A 19,328-nucleotide genomic window follows, 5' to 3' on the forward strand; every position below is an offset into this window, starting at 1 on the left:
GATCCCCAGTGGATAACAGTCAAATGGACACAAATAATGTGTAAATCCAATTTTTTTTTTAAAGGCACAAAGTCTAATATTGTCACCCTCTTAAAATAATGGCCAAAGTCATTTTAAAGTTCTTGAAAAAGCAGAATAAACAGGACCAAACAAAACTGAAAAACTTAAATTATTTAGGTCATTATGTTAGGACGGTGATGAAATGTGATTTAGTGCTTTCGTAAAAAATTTCAAAAGCAGGTAACACGCTTGACACAACAGTAGAAAAGTAGAGTGTTTGCATAAATACTTGGTGATTTGAGAACAGAAAACCACAGACACTTTTTAATAGAGGATCTTTATAGAAAACATTTCTTCACATTTTCAAAACTTTTTTTTGTGTCATTTTACATTTGAACTTTGAACCTACTTCAGCTTTTTTTTAGGTTGTTTTTTTGTTATATAACTGTCCTTTTTTATCTTCTAAAGTTGAACAGTTTTAACATCCATCTGTGTCAAAGGCTCTTGCTGAGTTGCTGGGGCTCGTACGAAGTGTCCGATAGAAAACTCCGGCGTTCAAGGCTGTATTATCTTTCAGAAACGGTGCGGTTTCTGTTCATGTGGGAGAGCAATGTTGCATGTGTCAGAGGAGTTGGTGTTTCCCAGCTGCAAAGCCCACATTCAGCCGACAGTTGTCACATCCCTCAACTTCAGCAGCACTCCAGTTTTCGCCTGAAGGCACCTGTGTTTCAGCGCTTTTGTCGATATGCACTAAAGTCTAAACAGTCTTTCACACCTCTACGTCTACCCAGGCTGCAGCACAACAAGCAGGACCTAGTGTCACACCCAGAAACAAAACAAAATAGTACTCTAGTTACAAAAACTGTAAAAATAAAAAAAGACAGGAAAGATGCATGTTTCAACAACTAGTTTGCACATTGTTCTGTTTGTACCATGGATTTTGATTTGATAATCAGCTTTGATACAGCTCACAAAACCACAACTCATGACCAGTGCAAATTTACTTCTCTGTAATTTTACTCTATCCAATTAATCATTTTATTATTGTGGGTTTAGTTTATTTTTTTGACCTTTGGTCTACTATTATATTATTAATATTATTATTATAATAATAATATTGATAATTCCTGAAGAAATCAGTACACAACAGAACAATTGTCCAGTGAATGGCTCAGCTTAATCTTCCCTCTACAAACAACCTTTTCAGATTCATTACATTTTCGTCTTTTTTACTATTTGTTTGAAACATTGTTTCATTACCTTCCATTCAGTCAGTGAAAGTCTCTCAGTGACTGAGCAATAACTCAGACCAGATTCATGAATCTACCGTTGAAACAGAGCAAAGCCTGAAAGTTGGGAGGACAATCTAAAATGTTTATTACACATCATACATACTGTAGGAGAAAAGGGCCAAAGACACACATACTGTGGGTCTCACATCTACAAATGAGCTACCTTGCATTATAAATATATAAAGTTTAAAAAAGTGCTTATTAAAAGAAACTATAGTGATGTGATAACTTCCAGCAGTGTCACTTTTGTGTTTGTTCTTGACCAGCATTAATACGAAATGTTCGGGAGTGTAAAACTGTTATCCTTCACAGTCCACTTAATGTCCCCCACCAACACTAACGAGGATTGTCACAAAAAAAGGAAAAGGCCCTGGTCTCCCAATAACATTCAACTTGTACAAAAAGATATTTTTTGGGGGGGAAGCATAGGTAATACAAAAGGACTGTTTAAACTAAAGGAGAGTATTGGCCACTGGTAACACACTGCTACAAAACAACAGATAAAAATTAGAACAACTCTAGTAATAATTGCACATAACCTTTGAGAGCCGAGATGTTCGATAAGAGGACGTCACAACAGAGAGTTAGCAGGAGCTGTGGAGGGGTGTGGCACACTATGGTATAAATACATTGAATAAAGAACAAAGAAAAAAGAGCACATTCATGAGGCACAGCAACAAAACGACGGTGCTCTGTCTCCTTAAAAGTGCTGCTGTCATCCCACATCGCTATCTGCTGTTGAGATTTTGTCCTCTCGTGTCTGGTCTCTCTGTACCGGCGGAAAGTTAAAACTTTGTGCCTCTCCGAGCACTTTAGGCAATCATGTACTGAGTGATGGCTCTGAGGGTGTAGAGGAGCTCTGCCTGAAGCCGGGCCTCCATGATCAGTAAATTCAGATGTATCTGAGGAAGACACAATGGAAATGAGCCACACGGTTCATAAAATTCACCCACAGGACTGTTTCTTACTTTGAATACTTGGTACATATACAACTGTTGCAATATGCAGAGTTTAAATGGGGAAAGCTTAGATTACAAAATACTCAGATAAGAAATAGTACAAGCCTTTATTAAACCACAGTGAGGGAGTATACAGCTACAACCGCAAATATGACTACGTAATAACAGATAATAAAAGTAGAAAAATTAAGAGCATTAGTGCAAAAAGAGCAAACAAACCAGATATAGCAAAAACTGTAAAATACTATTGCAATGTTCAGTCAGAAGATCGTTATCTATCAAAGTTCTGAACAGTTTACATGCATGAAAACTACATTTTCTGCAGCAACACTCAAGATATCTTGCTCAGTTTCAGACCAAAGGTGGTACTGTAGGCATTTATTGATTTCCAGGTATATTCACTTAAGTACGATGGGACTCAACATCCACTCATGAGAGAAGGCTGACTTTCTGACTAAAAATGTAGAGCTGCCGCAAAAACGTCTCAGCACATGGATGAAAAGCTGACATGAAGACTTTATAAAATTCCCTTCATGTTCTTGAAATATATTATTTTGGTACTACTGTCAGAGTTACTTATAGAAACACCTCCTGACTGAGAATCCCTATAAATTATGATCTTACATGTATTAAGCTTTCTTCTGTCTCAGATATTCTTTTGTATTTTAACAGAAAATAGAAGGAGCTCACTGAACATGTAAGATTTCCATACTTCAATGCATTCTTTTTGCTTACATCGGTCACAACAGTGTAGAGAACGGTGTGAAAAAAATGTTCCTCTCACCCGTTCTGAAGGTTTCACTGGAGTCCAACTGAGAGGACAAACAGAGGTTTTGGTGGCGTCTGGAAAACAGGCCACAGCCTTAATGTACACTTTCAAATCCCTCTCCAGCAGCTGGTTCACTTCTCCATAGTCATAATCATCATACCTGGAACCACAAACACACTAATGGTTATCAAATTATTCACCAAAATACAAAGAAACCAATGAACCATCTCCTGCCAGTGCGGTTTAGACTTACCGTATTCCTAACACACAATGGATGTAATTCCAGATCGCCCTCTTCAGGTCAGGGCTGTGCAATGATGGGAGGGTGGTCACACTACGAAATCGGTCGTCCAACAGATGTCCGATGTCTGAATACAACCTATTGATCAATGAGAAGCCGTGGTCCTCCCATGAATAGTCCTGCAAAGTTGACACAGAATAGAACATCCTCAAAGTCAGTGGCACAAAGGTTTGGGTCCAAAAAACTAACTACAGGTGATCGAATTCATGAAGAGCACCAATTACTATCCCACAATAATAAGAATCGAGGTCATATAAACAGCATATTTTGTTGGGATATTCCAAATTCAGACATATTCTGAGTATGGTGTGTTACGGTGAAACCATGCTGAATATGATGATCTTATCCAGTTTTAGGAGCATTCTTTGGACGTGTATACAGTACGTTCAGAATATGTAACGGTGCCTTTTAGCTGTTTATGGTCAGCTCTGTGAGTTGTACAGAAAACAACTCTTTAGCAGTTTGCAAGGCTTTGATAGAGTTACATGACTAAGAGAAAACATGGAAGGCTGGTCAATAGAGTTTTAGCTTTGAAAAATGCCTCAAGTCTTTCTCTGGAGACCTTTCATGTTCAACAACAATTAAGAATGCAACCTGTTTGTTTACTGAAACATATAAGTTTGGAATATCCTTTTGAAGTTATTGCCTACCTGCATTATTTTATTTATAGTTAACTACGTTTCAACATGTGGAAAACTTTCAATAACCCTATTTTGATGTAGAGAAGAAAAATACCGCAAATTAATTGGTGTAAGCCTGGAGTAATGTAAAGGGGAATGGAGTACAATTTTTATTAGTAGAACTAATGATAAAAATACTGCATCTATTGTATATTAAAAAAAAGTAGTCATTGACTGAACAGAACTTTTCTTTGTTTATTAGGAAACTCCACGGGGCACCTTCAACTGCTGACTGATTGACAACATAAAGCTGTTGATTTTAACCTTAGAAGACCTCAGAATAATGCTGACAGAACCTCTATAAGTTTGAGGTGTCGTCTTACACGCCCTACACTATCACCTGCCAGCCAATCACAAAACACATTTCCTTTAGCTGTAGCGCCAACATAGGAATTTACTAACAACACCATTTGCTGTACCACAGCTCAGGGTCCGATACATCCCCACTCCAATGTCCTCACCTGAACTCTAAACACTTGGAAGTGGTCCTCCTCTCGACGTGCGAATTCCTGATAGCAAAAGTCAGGGTCTGTGATAAAACGCGAGGGGTCGGCAAAGCATATCAACTCCTCCTCTTCTTCCATATCTTAAAAAAGAGATGATGAAAGAAAAATAGATGAGGGGAAGCAGAGATAGAGTGTCAATAAGTGTGGCTGATGAGTGGTATTCGCTCAAGTTTCACACTGCCTGCTCTAAAAGTAACACTCAAGATGACCATCGTATACGAGTTGGAACATTTACACAGCGTTTGTGTATTTTCTGTACTTTTCTGTCACCTGTTTGCTGGAGTGTCTGCGTCTGCAGCAGCTGTTCTTCTCTCTTCTCTCGCTCCTCCTGTGACTTCTGAATCCTCTCCTTTAAACACGTCATGTCAATACTGGAGTCCAGAGACTGTCAACACAAGTACAACACAAAGTAAATCCATTAACTGCGCCTATAGGTGACTACAAGAAACAGACACCACCAAAATATATTAACGTTCACTATACAGACAAGTATAATAGTGAACCATCTATTTTACAAGAACAGAATTTATTACAAATTAGATTTAGGGGCATATATTCTTTAATCTGTGGTGAAATCCATAAAGTAAAACTCCCAACACTGATTATAGAAAGCTAAAATTACTTATGTACGTATATGTTATGAGTTTAATTCAGTTAAAAGGCAGGAAGAAAATAAGATTTACATGAAACATAAACATTTACATCCCTTAACACTATGTTTATCACTTAAAACAATGCTTGTTAAATACACTGTTATTAAAATCCTGAGGCCGATAGACCTTAAAAGATTTTTATCATAACTAATGTTTGTGATTCCACGCCTTCTGTTTTATTAAAGTCTAAGTGAGTGCTGTTACCCGTCGACGTGTTATGTGCTCGGAGGGAGTGGCAAGTGACTGAGGCACGTTGGTGTTGCCATTGGCAGCATCGAAGGGGCAGAAGGTCGGTGGAGTACCGTTAGGAGATTTGGAGAGGGGGGCAAAGTCTGAGTCTGTGTCAGATCCAAACACAAAACTGCAGAGGGAGTGGCAGTGGGCCAGGATCACAACAGCCTGAACCAGCTCAGCCAAAGACCAGCATTGCTCACCCGACTTTAGCAGCGTCTGAGGAAGAAGAAAGCACAAGTCAGGGTGGGACTGCCAGAAAGAGTTCAGCCGAATAACAATGACTTTATTATTATCAGTGACATTTTCAGCATTTCATATGAGGTGAAAACAAACTAGAGGAGATTTATCATCACATGTTATGTATGGTTGGTGTTTTGCTGTGCTGTACCTGGATGTGTGAGCAGGCCATCAGCCATGGTTGGTGAGCCAGCACCTTGTTGATGTGGTCAAGGAGGCGGAGACGAGGGGGAGCTGCCTCTAAATCCTGCAGCCACAGAGGGTCCCCACCCACCCGGAGGAACTGGGCTGAGTGCAGGTACACAAGGTAGTTGCAGTGATGTCGCGCTGCAGCCTGGAGGAAACCCAGAACCAAGTAGTGAGCACACATCAGTCACTCATCTGATCTCATGTTGTGTATATTAGTTCCCCCATCTACAGCAACCAGGAAGTCACACTTATAGCAAAGCATTTTGATCTTTTGCACCACATCCCACATATTAAGCCAATGTCAAAAACTGATCTTAAAGGGAGCATGAGTTTGAGCTGGTAATATTCAGGTTCATCCAAATTTGTAACAAATTTTAACAGAATTTTTTTTAGAAAATCTGCATATAAAATTGTGAATGTCTATAAGAAGTGTTTAAACTGGGCAATAAAGCCTAGTTCTAAAAACATCAATTTAATCCAACGCTCTATGGTGATGTGAGTGCTCTTCAAATTTCAGAATTGTTTATTTTGTTGATTTAGTGGCTGATTTGTTCATTTTGTCAGCATACACTGGCTTTTACTACAAAATCAGTGCAATTTTACTCCCCATTCAGCTTTCTTATTCAATCACAAGTACAGGTCCAAGATTTTTTAAGACTTTCATAGACAGAATTATAGACACCACTTTAGACACAACTATACGTCACTCCATAATCACATCTGACACCGTGACCATCATAACAGACTAAAGTATTGTGTAGTCTGACCCCAGAATATAGAGAGGTCCTGGGTTTGTATGTTTGTAAACTACCACCGTCACTGACCATGATGGCGATGTAATGGCGGTATGGCAGTGGCAGGGGACCGTCCATGTGCAGGATGTAGTGCTGTGTACGCAGGAAGCTCTCCAAATACTGAGGGTGAGAGGCCATCTGCTGGGACACTGCGTCCACACTGCCCCTGCTGACCAGAGCCTTCATGAACAACAGTGAAACTCGCTCCTTCTCACCATTCACCATCACCTAAAGAAAACAGAGGAAAGATGCCAGTTAGGTCTGTGATGGCAAAGTAAATCCTGCTGGTTGGAATACAAGCTCTGATTGTAATCTGTGATGAAATGTTGGGCTAAAATGTCGGATAATGACAGAAAATGATACACCTCATCTGTCATAACTGATTAATCACTTCAGGCATTTGTCTAGTACTGCACATTAGGTTCCAGTTTTTCCACTGAACTGATTATTTTTCAATGATTTTATCCCTTTAAATGTAATATTTTGGGGTGTTATACTGTTCATCAGCCAAACCAAGCAGAGAAAAGACAGCACCTTCAGTTCCAAGACATTGTAATGGACCTTTGTCATAAGTTTCTGACAATCCTATAGCCCAAACAATTAATCTTAAATCAAATTAGCCTAGAGATTAACTGGTGAGTTAATGAGGCTCTCATTTCAATCAACACCGTCAAAGGGCCTTTAGTGACGGTGATAAATGTTTTATTGATTCTTTGACTCTTGCATACTGATTAAAAACATGCTTTGTGTCACCTTCAAAGGGCTGTGCCTACATGGTGCTAAACTATAACGGATGACATAAAAATCAGGGATAGGAGCATGCTGTACTTTGGAGGAATTATTAGAATTCATTTTAAAGCCAAAACTGCCTGGGCGTATCATGTGACGGCAGGATCAGCCTGTGCTTTTGGTCGGCGTCATGTTCCCCACCTTACATCGGTCAAGGAGGAATAGCTAAGAACAGCAGCCAAAATGCTGTGATACTAGCAACCGCTGCAAGTGAGCGCATTCCTTTCATTATTCCTTCCAAATAAAACAAACAAACAGTCCTCAACAAGGAGCTGAACAGACACAGTCATTCTGTCTGAAGCACACACAGTATTGTAAAATGCAGATGACAGTATGTTACATCATAACCATGAAATTAGAGAAAATTCAATGAACAAAAACAATGAATTGCTTCAGCTGAAACCAGGAAAAAAGGACCCAAAAACATCCTTTGAAAAGGGGATTTACATGCTGGGAGGAACCACAGAAGAAGAACTAATGTGAAAGTTGGACTTAGGAGGCCTTGAAGAGGGAAGCTCTGCAGCAGCAAAGATGAGACCAAACACACAAACATGAGAGCGACGGGGCTGAGGAGCCTGAGGCCAAGAGAAACAGACCCTTGTGGAGAAGGAAGCTGCCCTGCCTCGCAGGTACAGACGCTTATTACTGCTTCCACCATGATACAATGGCTAAAGGTGTTTGCGAGAGCAGCCATGTGTGAAGACCAAGTTCCCGTGCATCTGAAACCTGAGTATACAGCACTGATCAAAGCCAAATGGGTGACTGCAGTGTAGTGTATTACCTTTAGATTTCTGAAATGTTTCACTGCTTGGCAAATCTTTGTCATGTTTTGACCAGAAAAAAATTATTTGCAACAAGAACTGCGTTTTACATCACTTTAAACTTGGTGAATAAGAACTTACACTGCCCTTATTTTTAACAAAATGTCCAGACTAAGCACTAAACTCAATTAAAATCACAAACTGTGGCTGTATATTTTACTGCTGTGCTTTTCATGACATTTTCATCTTGTTGCATCTTTTATGTTGTTTCTGTGTGGTTGTGTTTGTTTTATTTACAACTTAAAGCTACAAATAACCATCTGGATACTTCACTTTCACATAGAACCAGGTCTCTAAACTCAACAAAACCTATAATTTGTCATTTAGTGTGATTATTATCAATAGAGACCTTTTTCAAATCTTTATCATAGTAAAGTTTTTGACACCCAGCCCCAGACTTTTTCTTTTGCCTGCACAAACTGCTATCTACAGCTAGTACTGGACTGTCACAACACAACACACCTCAACTTATGTCACAGATGGTCAGACCAAAGGTGACTAGTAGCTTGTTACTTAATTTAAGCCCCGTACACCTCTCTGGAATTCAGCACCATGTTTATCTGACTAATAACTCCATGCGGTATTTCACTTCTCCCTGCAGTAGACAAGAGTTTCCTCCTGATCCTGCACAAGCTCCACCTCTTGACCTATATAGAATCACACAAACACATAAGAAAAGTAAACCTCAACTCAGTGTTTATACAGTATGTCGCAAAATGCATAGCTGAAGTAGGTAAAGGAAAAAAATGTTGAAGAAGCAGAAAGATAAAAGTTGAGCGTGATTGGGGGGGGTTCTTGATAAATGAAAGGCATTCCGGACACTGACCTACGCTCATCTGTCAACCAACATGGAAATGAAGGGCATGTAGAGCACACAGGTGCCTGCCAATCAAAGCCCCTTTGACACGAGCATATTCAGACAAGTGTCGCTCTGCAAAAACAAGAGCTACTGATTAGTATGCCAAGCTACAGAATCTAGGTTACTGCTTCATCAAGCTCTAACTGGCTTGGTCACTGAAAGGAAGAGGGTTTGGAATTTCAAAAGCCTCCCGCATATAAAGGCACTGTTTTTAATTTGACTTCTCATGTAGAGACCAATGAAACAATAAAATATTCATTAAAATCAGGGCCAGTTGATTCACAATGTAATTATGAGGGACAGCTCTAACTTATAGAAATCCATAAGAATAAACACAGATAAAGAAAAAACACATATAGACTCGAACAGAACATACAGTGATTCAGTTATTAGTTGATTAGTGGACTTGTCTTTCACAGCCAATATATATTGCTACAAATGTATCTTTTTCTTTGTCATATTTGATAATACAACTGAGGAGCTCCAGTGAGAACAGATTTTTTAGAATGTGATATAATAACAATAGTTCGGAGGGGGAATAAGTGGATAATGAATTTAGCAGAAATTATCTGTGACTATTAGAGATCAGATGACTGTCAAACTATGCATCTAAGTCAAAACTCAAAGTAGTCTGAAACGGAACATATAGGCCAGTCTACATGTGATTTTTATTTATTGAGCTCTGATATTTGCTCAGTAATCTAGTCTGAGAAACCTGAATTCTGTCCATGTCAATAGTTTCCTAGTCCTGACAGCGCCAATAAGAATATCTTTGGGCTTTGACAGCATTATGATGGTAGAGAAAATATATATATTTATCCACAAAATAACTATCAAAATGACCAATAGAATAAATCAGTATGCAGTCTAACACCAAAAATATGCGATATGGCCATTAAACCTAGCATAGAGTCCCAATGCAAGGCATACACAATTCTGTAGATTTATTCCTATATAACCAGTAAATATTAAGCCAAATGAAAAAAAAAGCATCAGATATCTCAAAGCCTATTCAACAAGCAACGAGGTATGGATTTAGTGTCATCAGGTCAGCAGATGTGGCAAGAACCATGCAATAAAATGGCACTTACTGTTGCACAGACTGAGGAGGAAAGGGATTCGTCATTACTGACATCTGTCAATTGAAAGAGGAACTTATTGTAATCTCATAAACATGTCTGGACAAATGACAGAATACATCAAAATTGAAACAGGAACTACAGTCCATCCGAGCATTCGCACTGCAGGAAATGACACATCCTACAGCAAAGTCTACTCACACGAAAGCAAAAATCAAAACTCAGCTAAAGCCTCCATCCAGGTCAACACAGAGTAAACATTATGTTTAAGGTACATTTTGAAAACTCCCCAGATAAAAAAAAACACCCAAATTCACAATAAAAACTGCATAAATGGCATTGTTCTTTGGTATTCTGGTTGCTGTAATCAGTCTCATAGTTCATTTTCATCAAAACTATTAATCAGTGATATACACTGCTAGAGGATAATCTTGCAGACAGACACCCTTCATTAAAGCTGTGTCCAGACAGCCCTTCTCATTGTTTGATATCTAATGCCTAAAACACTGTAGAGAAAGCTGCACACAGTATACTTATGAGATACACTCCTTTATTGTCCACCCACATAAAAAAACACCCGCCTGAAAAGGAAAAAGAAAACATCTAACTACCTTATGTGGGTGGATACATAAAGCAAAACTAGAACATCATCATTTAAGCCACTCTGTATGGTTATGACAAAAAATATTTTGGTTTCACATGTACATAGATGCAAAACAGGCTGCAAGAGCAAAAGCACATTAGGGCATTGTGCACACAAAATCTATTGAAAGAAAGTCTTCCTACACTAAGTACAGCAGACTGATTCTCAAACAGAGCCATTTTCTATCTGAAAACAAGCCTGAGGGTGACAAAGAGAGATGGCCGTGTTGATATTAGAGCTGCTGTATTCAAATCACAAGATGAATTCAAACTTGTGGCCCGCTACAGAAGACCAAGATTCACAGAGAGACTGTTGTGGAAAAAAATCCACAGGTGCAGATCATTTGACATTCAAAATATAAAAAAAAAACATCCCTGCTAACACTGGAGAGGTCATTTGTTTATTGCTCAGAAGAGGGCAGAGAAAGAGGCAGGAATTAAATGAAAAAACAGAGGTGACATCACTGAGCAGAGGAAAGGTACATGGAGACAAAGACAGGCTTTGATAGCAGGCTGACAAACAAAACAGCAGTACTGTACATACAGGAATACTGAGACCAAAGCAAGATGTCACACAAAGAAGTGGAAAATGATGCCAGCAATCTTCCAAGGGTAAATGTGTCAGTTTGAGATGAGCTGTGTGTATGTGTATGTGCATGCATGTGTGCGCAGTGGGTAAGAGCAGTGGGCTGCAGAAGGGGGGCTGCAGCAGATACAGGAGAAGGACATTCAATCTGCATTCCGATTGAGCCTGGAGGGGGTCCATCCTTATCATGTGCCGGGATCCTAGGAGCATTAACTCAACCAGACTCAAATCCCCCCACCCACCGGAAACACAAGCAGCCGGGGCCGATTTTGGCTCTGCAACCTGAACTCAAGGAGTAGTGCAAAACAAACCAGCTGCAGCCCAAAGAGGTTTGTCGAGGAGAGGGGAGGGGAGGGAAGGGAAGGGAAGGAGCTGCTGGGCAGGACAGCACATACAACATAACCAAGACAAACAAAACACTGTGCTGCCGCATGAAAAAACAAGGTGGAAAAGCGAGCCCACGTATAGTAGATGAGTGATTTAACCTGTCGGAAAACATGGCAGGTAGGCAGGGTGAAGGGGGGATGAAGTTACAAAAGACTTTCACTGATAGTAAAGCCATTCATTACCTGTCTCTCATCCAGAAACAAGTCAGGAATATGTAGGTTACCAATATAAAATCAGATTCTTGAATGTTTCTGTTAACAGAGATATGTGGCTTGTGATGCAGCTGTGATCTACCTGAGCTATTTTTTTAGTTTTTACCAATGTTTGTTACAGTCCAATTACTGTTTGTCCCTGCAAACAGATCAGTAATATACAACCTGAATGAAAAATAATGCAGCACACAGTAAGTCTGCTTTTGGAAACACAATCCAAGCTGTACAAGAAGTGGAGGGTTTCACATTCCTCTTTCTGTTTTGCTCCATTTCTGGACTCTAATCTGCAGCAAACATGCCTTTTGACTGTGACCGAGACAGCGCCCCCTTTCTGTTGCAAAATGGAAAAGCAGCGACAGAGGAGAAAAACAACTTTGATTGGCAGTCCAGTTCACCCAGCAAAAACAGCACAATAAAAGTCGTCAACATCCACGCTGCACATAGGAAAAACTGAGCAATCCTCATCTGCCCTAATGTGTGTGTGTGAAATTTAAGCATTTAAAGTGTTGTGCCCTCACGACTCGTCCTTATTTCTTAATCATGGTCAACAAAGGTACTGCATTACTTCACAGCCACCTAACTGACGGACACTTTTCTCCCAAATCCTTAGATGATGTCATCCTCACCCACGGCTTTCTCTCCACGGTCACTACATTTCAAGCTGAAAATGTGCGAGAATCGATGCTAAACATATATTAATAATCACATATCGCTGCTAGATGATGTTTGCTGACTAAACAACACGGATCTCCGTTACATTGTTTGTGCAAACATTGCGATGTTGAGCCAACAGTGCAGAAAAAAAACACAAAGAAAAGCTGATATGATTAAAACATTCACATTCAGTGTTAACTCGATAAAGAGCTGGGTTTTAATAGCCCAACGAAGATTAACGATGGGAGCTACGTGACATCTTAACGCCTGGAGGTGGAAACTACAAAAAATATTCTTGATTCTGTGTACAGTGACACAATACAGACGTGAACACAGTAGTGATTTTTTTTTCTTTTTTTTTTTAAATGGGGGAGTATATATACATCAGCTAGCATGTTTGTTCGATAAACAGTTAGCTAGCCTGTTAGTAGCTAACACTATAAAAAAGTTTAGAAGGTTAAAAAAAATGTGAGAAGTAATGTTATGCTTCTTACATGTTGGCAGTTATCGCTAAACACATCTATCACAGATACAAAAAAGTCGACAAATATAACTATAAGAGTCGTTTAGAGTGCGCCTGTGTTGCTTGATATATAATAATTCACTGCCCAATGAATGAAAGTGAACTTAGTCAGGCTACCGTTAGCCGCTAGCATCAATTGTGTTAGAACTAACTTAGCTAAACTGTGTTCAATAGAGTCGACTATTGTCAGCTTTAACTTACCTGTTTCTGGACTCGCTGGCACTGAGTTCTTAGGGGATACTCCATTTTATTCGTACAGATGATCATTTTCCAGTAAGTGTGCTAGTGCATTGATGCGGCTCTGTCTTTTTTCTTGGTGTTTTCAGGCTAGCTAACAAAGGCGAACTGCCTGCCTCCGCCGCTGTAGTCTGTCGGTCTGTAGCTGAAGTCTGGACTGAGGCAGAGGAGAAAAGCTTCCCCGAGCAGAGCTGACAGCTCCAGTAACAGTCTGTCCAATCAAAGAGCAGGAGGCGGAGCCGGCCCACGGAGGGTTACATCCAAATGCTAATGAACATCTGCAAACAACAGCACAGAGAGACCAAAACAGGCCGAAACACATCATGCCACACACAGGACAGCAACTCTGGTACAGATGCACTTTACATCAGACTCATACAGGGGCCGAAAGTGCTGATCATACCAACGGCCCACGACAAAGGGGCCCTAGTGAATAGTATATTATTTATTACTCAATTAATAAATGCACCATTAACACAGAACTGTCAAACATAAAAACCTGTGAAATTCAATCGGTCCACTAAAGGTTCCAGCTCAGCTCATGGAATGAATAAGTAAAATGCTAAAATTACACTCAATACACTAACAGTCAAGGATGGTAAAACTATTAGAGTTTAGGGACCACATACAGTTTGGTCTCAAGTGGGCTGAACCAGTAAAATGCCATCATAATAATAACCTGTTAATATTGACAATTCCAAATTCTTCTGTGTTTTAATGTAAAATAACATCTATCTATCCCGTCGCAAAAAATGTGAATAACCCGAATAAACATAAACATGTACAACAAGTGTAATTTGAACAATATTCTGCCTGTTACTAAATGTTTTGTGCATTTGTAGAGCCACTGTGATCTGTGAGTTATAATGCACATGTGTAAATGATTAGCTGAGGCATAATGTTATTAAAATTGAACTTTGGTCCAAAAAGTAAAACTATAATTTATTCGGATAGCAATGTAAAAAAAACAAAAACAAAAAAAAACTAGATCTGTTATTAAAAATATTATTAAAATGTGAAAGATGGCTTGCACCTTTCTCATCAATCTTGCACAAAATTATGAAATCTATTGTAAGCAGAATATTGATTCAAGTCTGCACATTCTTATATTTCTAGGGTTTGTGGTTTAAAATGATGAGACCCAAAGTGATATTTTCTTCACAGGGTCCTAAATCCCTGGTGGTTCTCCCGGACACACAAACACTGTCAGCAGGGCCTGGGTATCAGAGCAGGATCCTGGATCCCAGACAGGGCACTGTGCCCAGAAACCTTTCCCTGTGACTGTGAGACAAATCCAAGGGTGACGAAAACTGATAAAACACCCTCGTCCACATAGTTTGGTGCTTTTTCAGTCTGGGCATCAGTAGTGGAATGATGCCTAGATTAATTTATGTGACTTTATATTCTTACTACACTTCGTCTCAGAAGCCCATGTTGTAATTGTGAAGCCAAAACATTTATGTGTTGAGAAAACCTCCTCTATGAAAGCCCAATTTTCAGAAATGCATGGTTTTCATAGGACAGTAGCACTACAAACATGATCTTATAGAATATGATGCATTTATTTTAACTAAACTACACAACAGTATTTTAGGTATTTGAATATGTGCTCAACCATAAACATCCACAGCAGGAAAACAATATATCTAATATACACATTATTCAACAGTGATATGACTCCAAAAACATCATATTTAATAGCAAAACATCAACAGCACAATGACGTCCTTTACTTTTCATTATTTACATACCTTTTAACTGATAATTCTTACACACTTCAGGACAATTTTCAGTGCAGACCCTTTACTTGTGGTGGAGTATTTTCACAGTGTGATAGTAGTACTTTTACTTAAATAAATGATGTGAATGCTTCATTCAGACACTGCAAATGGAATACTCATTTTGTGTCCTCACAGAATCTGACTGGAGCTAATAAAGACAGAAAGCGTGATAATGCATTGTTTATCCATTATTGCTATTTATTCTTTATTCTATATTCTATATGTATCACTTATTCTTTAACCCCATAAAGCCATTTGTATCATATTTGCTACACCAGGTTCTGAGATCTCTATCTAAACAGTTTTCCTTAAAAATCAGTTATATATGACCTGATACATGTTTTCTGTCCCCTGGTGGATTATCATCATCCCACTACAGCCAGCGGAAAGGCTTTTTTCTTTTCTTTTTTCTTTTCTTTTTTTTTTTTTTTCTTGCCTTTTTCAATATGGTATGGTACAGAGCCTGGTAGGGGACATTCAGAAAAAAAAAAAAATAATAATAATAATAGTAATATGGCCATTATAGTTAAATCATTTAACACACATTTTGTAGGAAAGTCTTTGGTAATTTTCAAAAAGTTACATTAAGAAGAACACTTACATTGTTACTCAGTTGAAAATTGAAAAATATTGAAAAAATATTGAAATTATGTTGCCATTCTACAGAGTCCATTAGGGGACACTGAGAGAAAAAAAAAAATCAGGTCAAGTTTTGAGAGATCTCACAGTACTTTTGCGAGATCTCATAAAACTTGACTCAATTTTTTCTCTCTCAGTGTCCCCTAACAGGCTCTATACCATTCAAGGTACAAAAAAAGGCTGTAAAAAGTTTTATCTAAAAACAAACAAACAAAAAAATACCTGAAATTTTCAAAATGTCCCTGGTAAAATGTATTTTTGTATCTAAAGTTAATGTCATGGTAAGCAAACAGTTCCCCAAAAGCACCCAATGTATCAAATGTGATACAAAAAATGTATCACTGAGAAAATGATAGGGCAAATTTTTTTGTTTGTATTACATTAAAAGGGCTAATAAACATTTCCACTCTCAAATATTTGATATTTTTTGGCTAGTTTTTAATGGGTTAGGTTTTACAGGGTTAATGTATTTAATAATATAATAATAGTGTGTTTATTCTTTAAAACAGTACTAATGCTTTCTTTTGCCTTTTTTGTCACTGTGTTTCCACCTGTCACCGAGACAAATTCCTCATACTGTAAAAGTGCTTTTTACCATACCTGGAAATAAAAACCGTTCATATTATAATGCAAACATATCAGGAACCCAGCTTTAAACAATTAGAACATACCTATATCCTACTATATAATGCACATTCTGTGTCCGTCTGATCGATGTTGCAGCACAGGAGGGCATTTTTACAGATTTTCCTCAACCTTCACAGGTCCACTCGCTGCCAAACTCTCCAAATGAATAGAGACATTACCTAACTATCTACTAGGCGCAATTTTATGTCCATATTCAAATGTTGTGACATATGCTGGGCGATTTTAGCCTCTCATGCTATCATACAATGGCACCACGGGTACAGTGCTGCTAGTTTTAATAATTTATGTATATTCTACTTCTTGTTTCACCCTATTATGAAACAACTGCTGTCACATTTAAGACAGTTTTTCATGTCCAAATTTGTTGATACTCAGTGTATGTAATGAACCTTTGCAGGCTGAGTTTAACATTCTTCATTAACTCTTTAAAACACTTGGATTACCTACAAACTGCATTTTCAAAAGCAAAATACATGCTATTCAACAACACTAGAAACACATGATCTTACACAATGTGGTTCTGTGAATGAAACTACCGAATAGTATATAAAATAGTTCTATTTTTTTAATCTGTTTTTAATCTGTTTTTATCTGTTTTGTTTTTTCTTTTCATGCCTATACTTTTTATTGCTTCCCCTGCACCTCGCTGTAATGCTTTTAATGTTTTATGTAAAGCACTTTGAATTGTCTTGTGCATGAAATGTGCTATATAAATAAACCTGCCTTGCTTTGCCTGGCTATTTTATAACTCAGTCTTTAACATGTACAGCAGTAAAATGCAACATACACATTTAAGTAGTAAAAATTAATCTATAAACATCATATACTATTCTAAAACACGCCATTTTAGCATGCAGTACATTTTGCTAACACATTCTTCTACTTCAGTGAGGCTCTGGATGCAGAATATTTACTTGGTCTGAATACTTCTGCCATTATTGCAAATGACATAATGTTATTTTGTGTCCTTATTGAATCTGAATGGAGCTAATGTTGTTATGAAAGACAAAGAGGGTGCTAATGAATTGACTGAAATGCAAAAATATCTTGGAATCCAGATAAATTTGATTTTTCTGAGCTCAAGCTGAGAAAATTACATCACCAGGGGTTTTCTCCTTCAGACAAACAGAAGATATTATGCAACCATTGTCTCAACCAGTTCTTGTGATGAGTTAAGTAGTCTTTTGTTTGTATCTGTAAAATAATATTTTCCGGTAGTTCTTTCAATACAAGCACAACAAGTTCACAAAGCTGGTTCCATAAAGACATGTTTTCCTGAGTTTCATCTTGATGATGTTTTTGGCATCCACAGATCCTTGACTCAATACCTTTAACCCATAAAGATCCAGTGCTACTTTTATGTCAGTTCCCAAATTATTTTTTGCTCTATATTTAACCTTTTTTCATGTAATTTATCACCATTTACTCTAATATTATCATCTGTATTTAGCATTTTTTCAGAGTGAATCATATATTTTCTTATTTCTAATTTACTGACCATGTAGATGTTCATAAAAACTCAGAGTAAAGTTGAAGGTTATTATATCAAAAACGGAGAAAACTGCAGAAAAAGTGACTTTTTCATCAAAATATATCATTAACAACATAAGTCAAGTGTCTCCATCCACTGTCACTAATCTAACTCCATGGGTTTTACTGGTGAATCAATGTTGTAGAAGATGACGATGTTTCCACGTTCACTACGGAGCCTCTGAACGTCCAAATGGGTCATATCTGATGACCATGAAAAGATGACAAACTGCATTTTACACCAATTATTTACATGGACTGATAGGATTAGTGGGTTAACAAGTATTAAACATTTGACATCAGTAGATGGTTTTGGTCGAAGGTGGACATTTGGGTCTTTATGGGTTTAAGGATTAATTCAGGACATCAGGAACAGCATTTCATTCCACATAACTTTCAGATGTCCATATATTTTTTCCATTTCCTAAAGACACATACTTTACTTCACTTTGCTACCTGATAAAACTGGATCAAATTCTTTAATAACAGACAAAGAAGATAGAAACAATTCATAAATACAAAGACAATAAATTCTTGATCATTTTGCTATTGTACATATATGTTTAAAATATTAGGCATTTAATCTTAACTATATGCACAGCAGTTACTTCTGTTGTTTCATTCGTTCTTTTTAAGCTCATTTGATTGATCCTCTGCTTCAACCCAGTAGTTACTCTTTGAATGGACTCATTCAGTGCTCACATGATGAATAGGAGGCTTGTTCTTTATCAGGTTTCTTGGTATTTAATTGGTTCAAGATCAGGTTAATGTTCTGTCTCAGTCATGACTTCATATGAGTTAGTGTTTTCTATGTTTCTGAACTTTGTCCCCCCAGTAAAATTCATCAGTCACAATAGGAGTGATAACAAAATCTCAACAAGGTACTTCAATTAGCATCTTACTGAGAAAATGTCAATGATTAAGAACCTAATCAGCAAACGACAGAGCAAAAGAATCATTCTGTTGTTTGAAGATTTCAATTTTGTACTTTTCTAGAGGCCGTAAAAGCAAATGCCAACATATTTATGCTCTGGAAAACACGATAAGACAAGAATTCATTGCGAGGTTAGTATCACAAGCCTAGTTTTACGTAGTTGTTTATTTCAAAGTACCCGTCTATAATTCCTAAACCATCTGAAATACAACTTATGTTTGTGTTTTTGAGCACAAAAAGAGACACACTGCTGATTTCTGATGGTATCTGGTTCTTGTTTCTACATGACGTGAATGGACTTATTGTGAGTCACTTTGGGCATGTAATACTTCGTGGCTGCACTGATACAAAATGAAATAATGCTGATAAGGAGGCGTCAGTGGGAAAAACATG

The 19,328-nt window shown here is 37.9% G+C and overlaps 1 protein-coding gene across 1 annotated transcript; it reads right to left on the reverse strand.

Annotated features, from left to right (window-relative positions):
- Nucleotides 1-367: 367 nt before the first annotated feature.
- Nucleotides 368-13,569, reverse strand: sesn4 (sestrin 4). Its single transcript, XM_030145775.1, has 9 exons — nt 13,368-13,569; nt 6,645-6,842; nt 5,783-5,965; nt 5,365-5,610; nt 4,778-4,892; nt 4,463-4,587; nt 3,274-3,440; nt 3,036-3,180; nt 368-2,194 (listed from the first exon to the last, which is right to left on the reverse strand). The coding sequence occupies exons 1-9, from the start codon at nt 13,431-13,433 to the stop codon at nt 2,105-2,107; spliced, it is 1,335 nt and encodes a 444-aa protein (XP_030001635.1). The 5' UTR covers nt 13,434-13,569; the 3' UTR covers nt 368-2,104.
- Between the last annotated feature and the right edge of the window lie 5,759 nt (nt 13,570-19,328).

This window comes from Sphaeramia orbicularis, chromosome 10 (assembly GCF_902148855.1).
Source record: "Sphaeramia orbicularis chromosome 10, fSphaOr1.1, whole genome shotgun sequence".
Classification (NCBI taxonomy): domain Eukaryota; kingdom Metazoa; phylum Chordata; class Actinopteri; order Kurtiformes; family Apogonidae; genus Sphaeramia; species Sphaeramia orbicularis.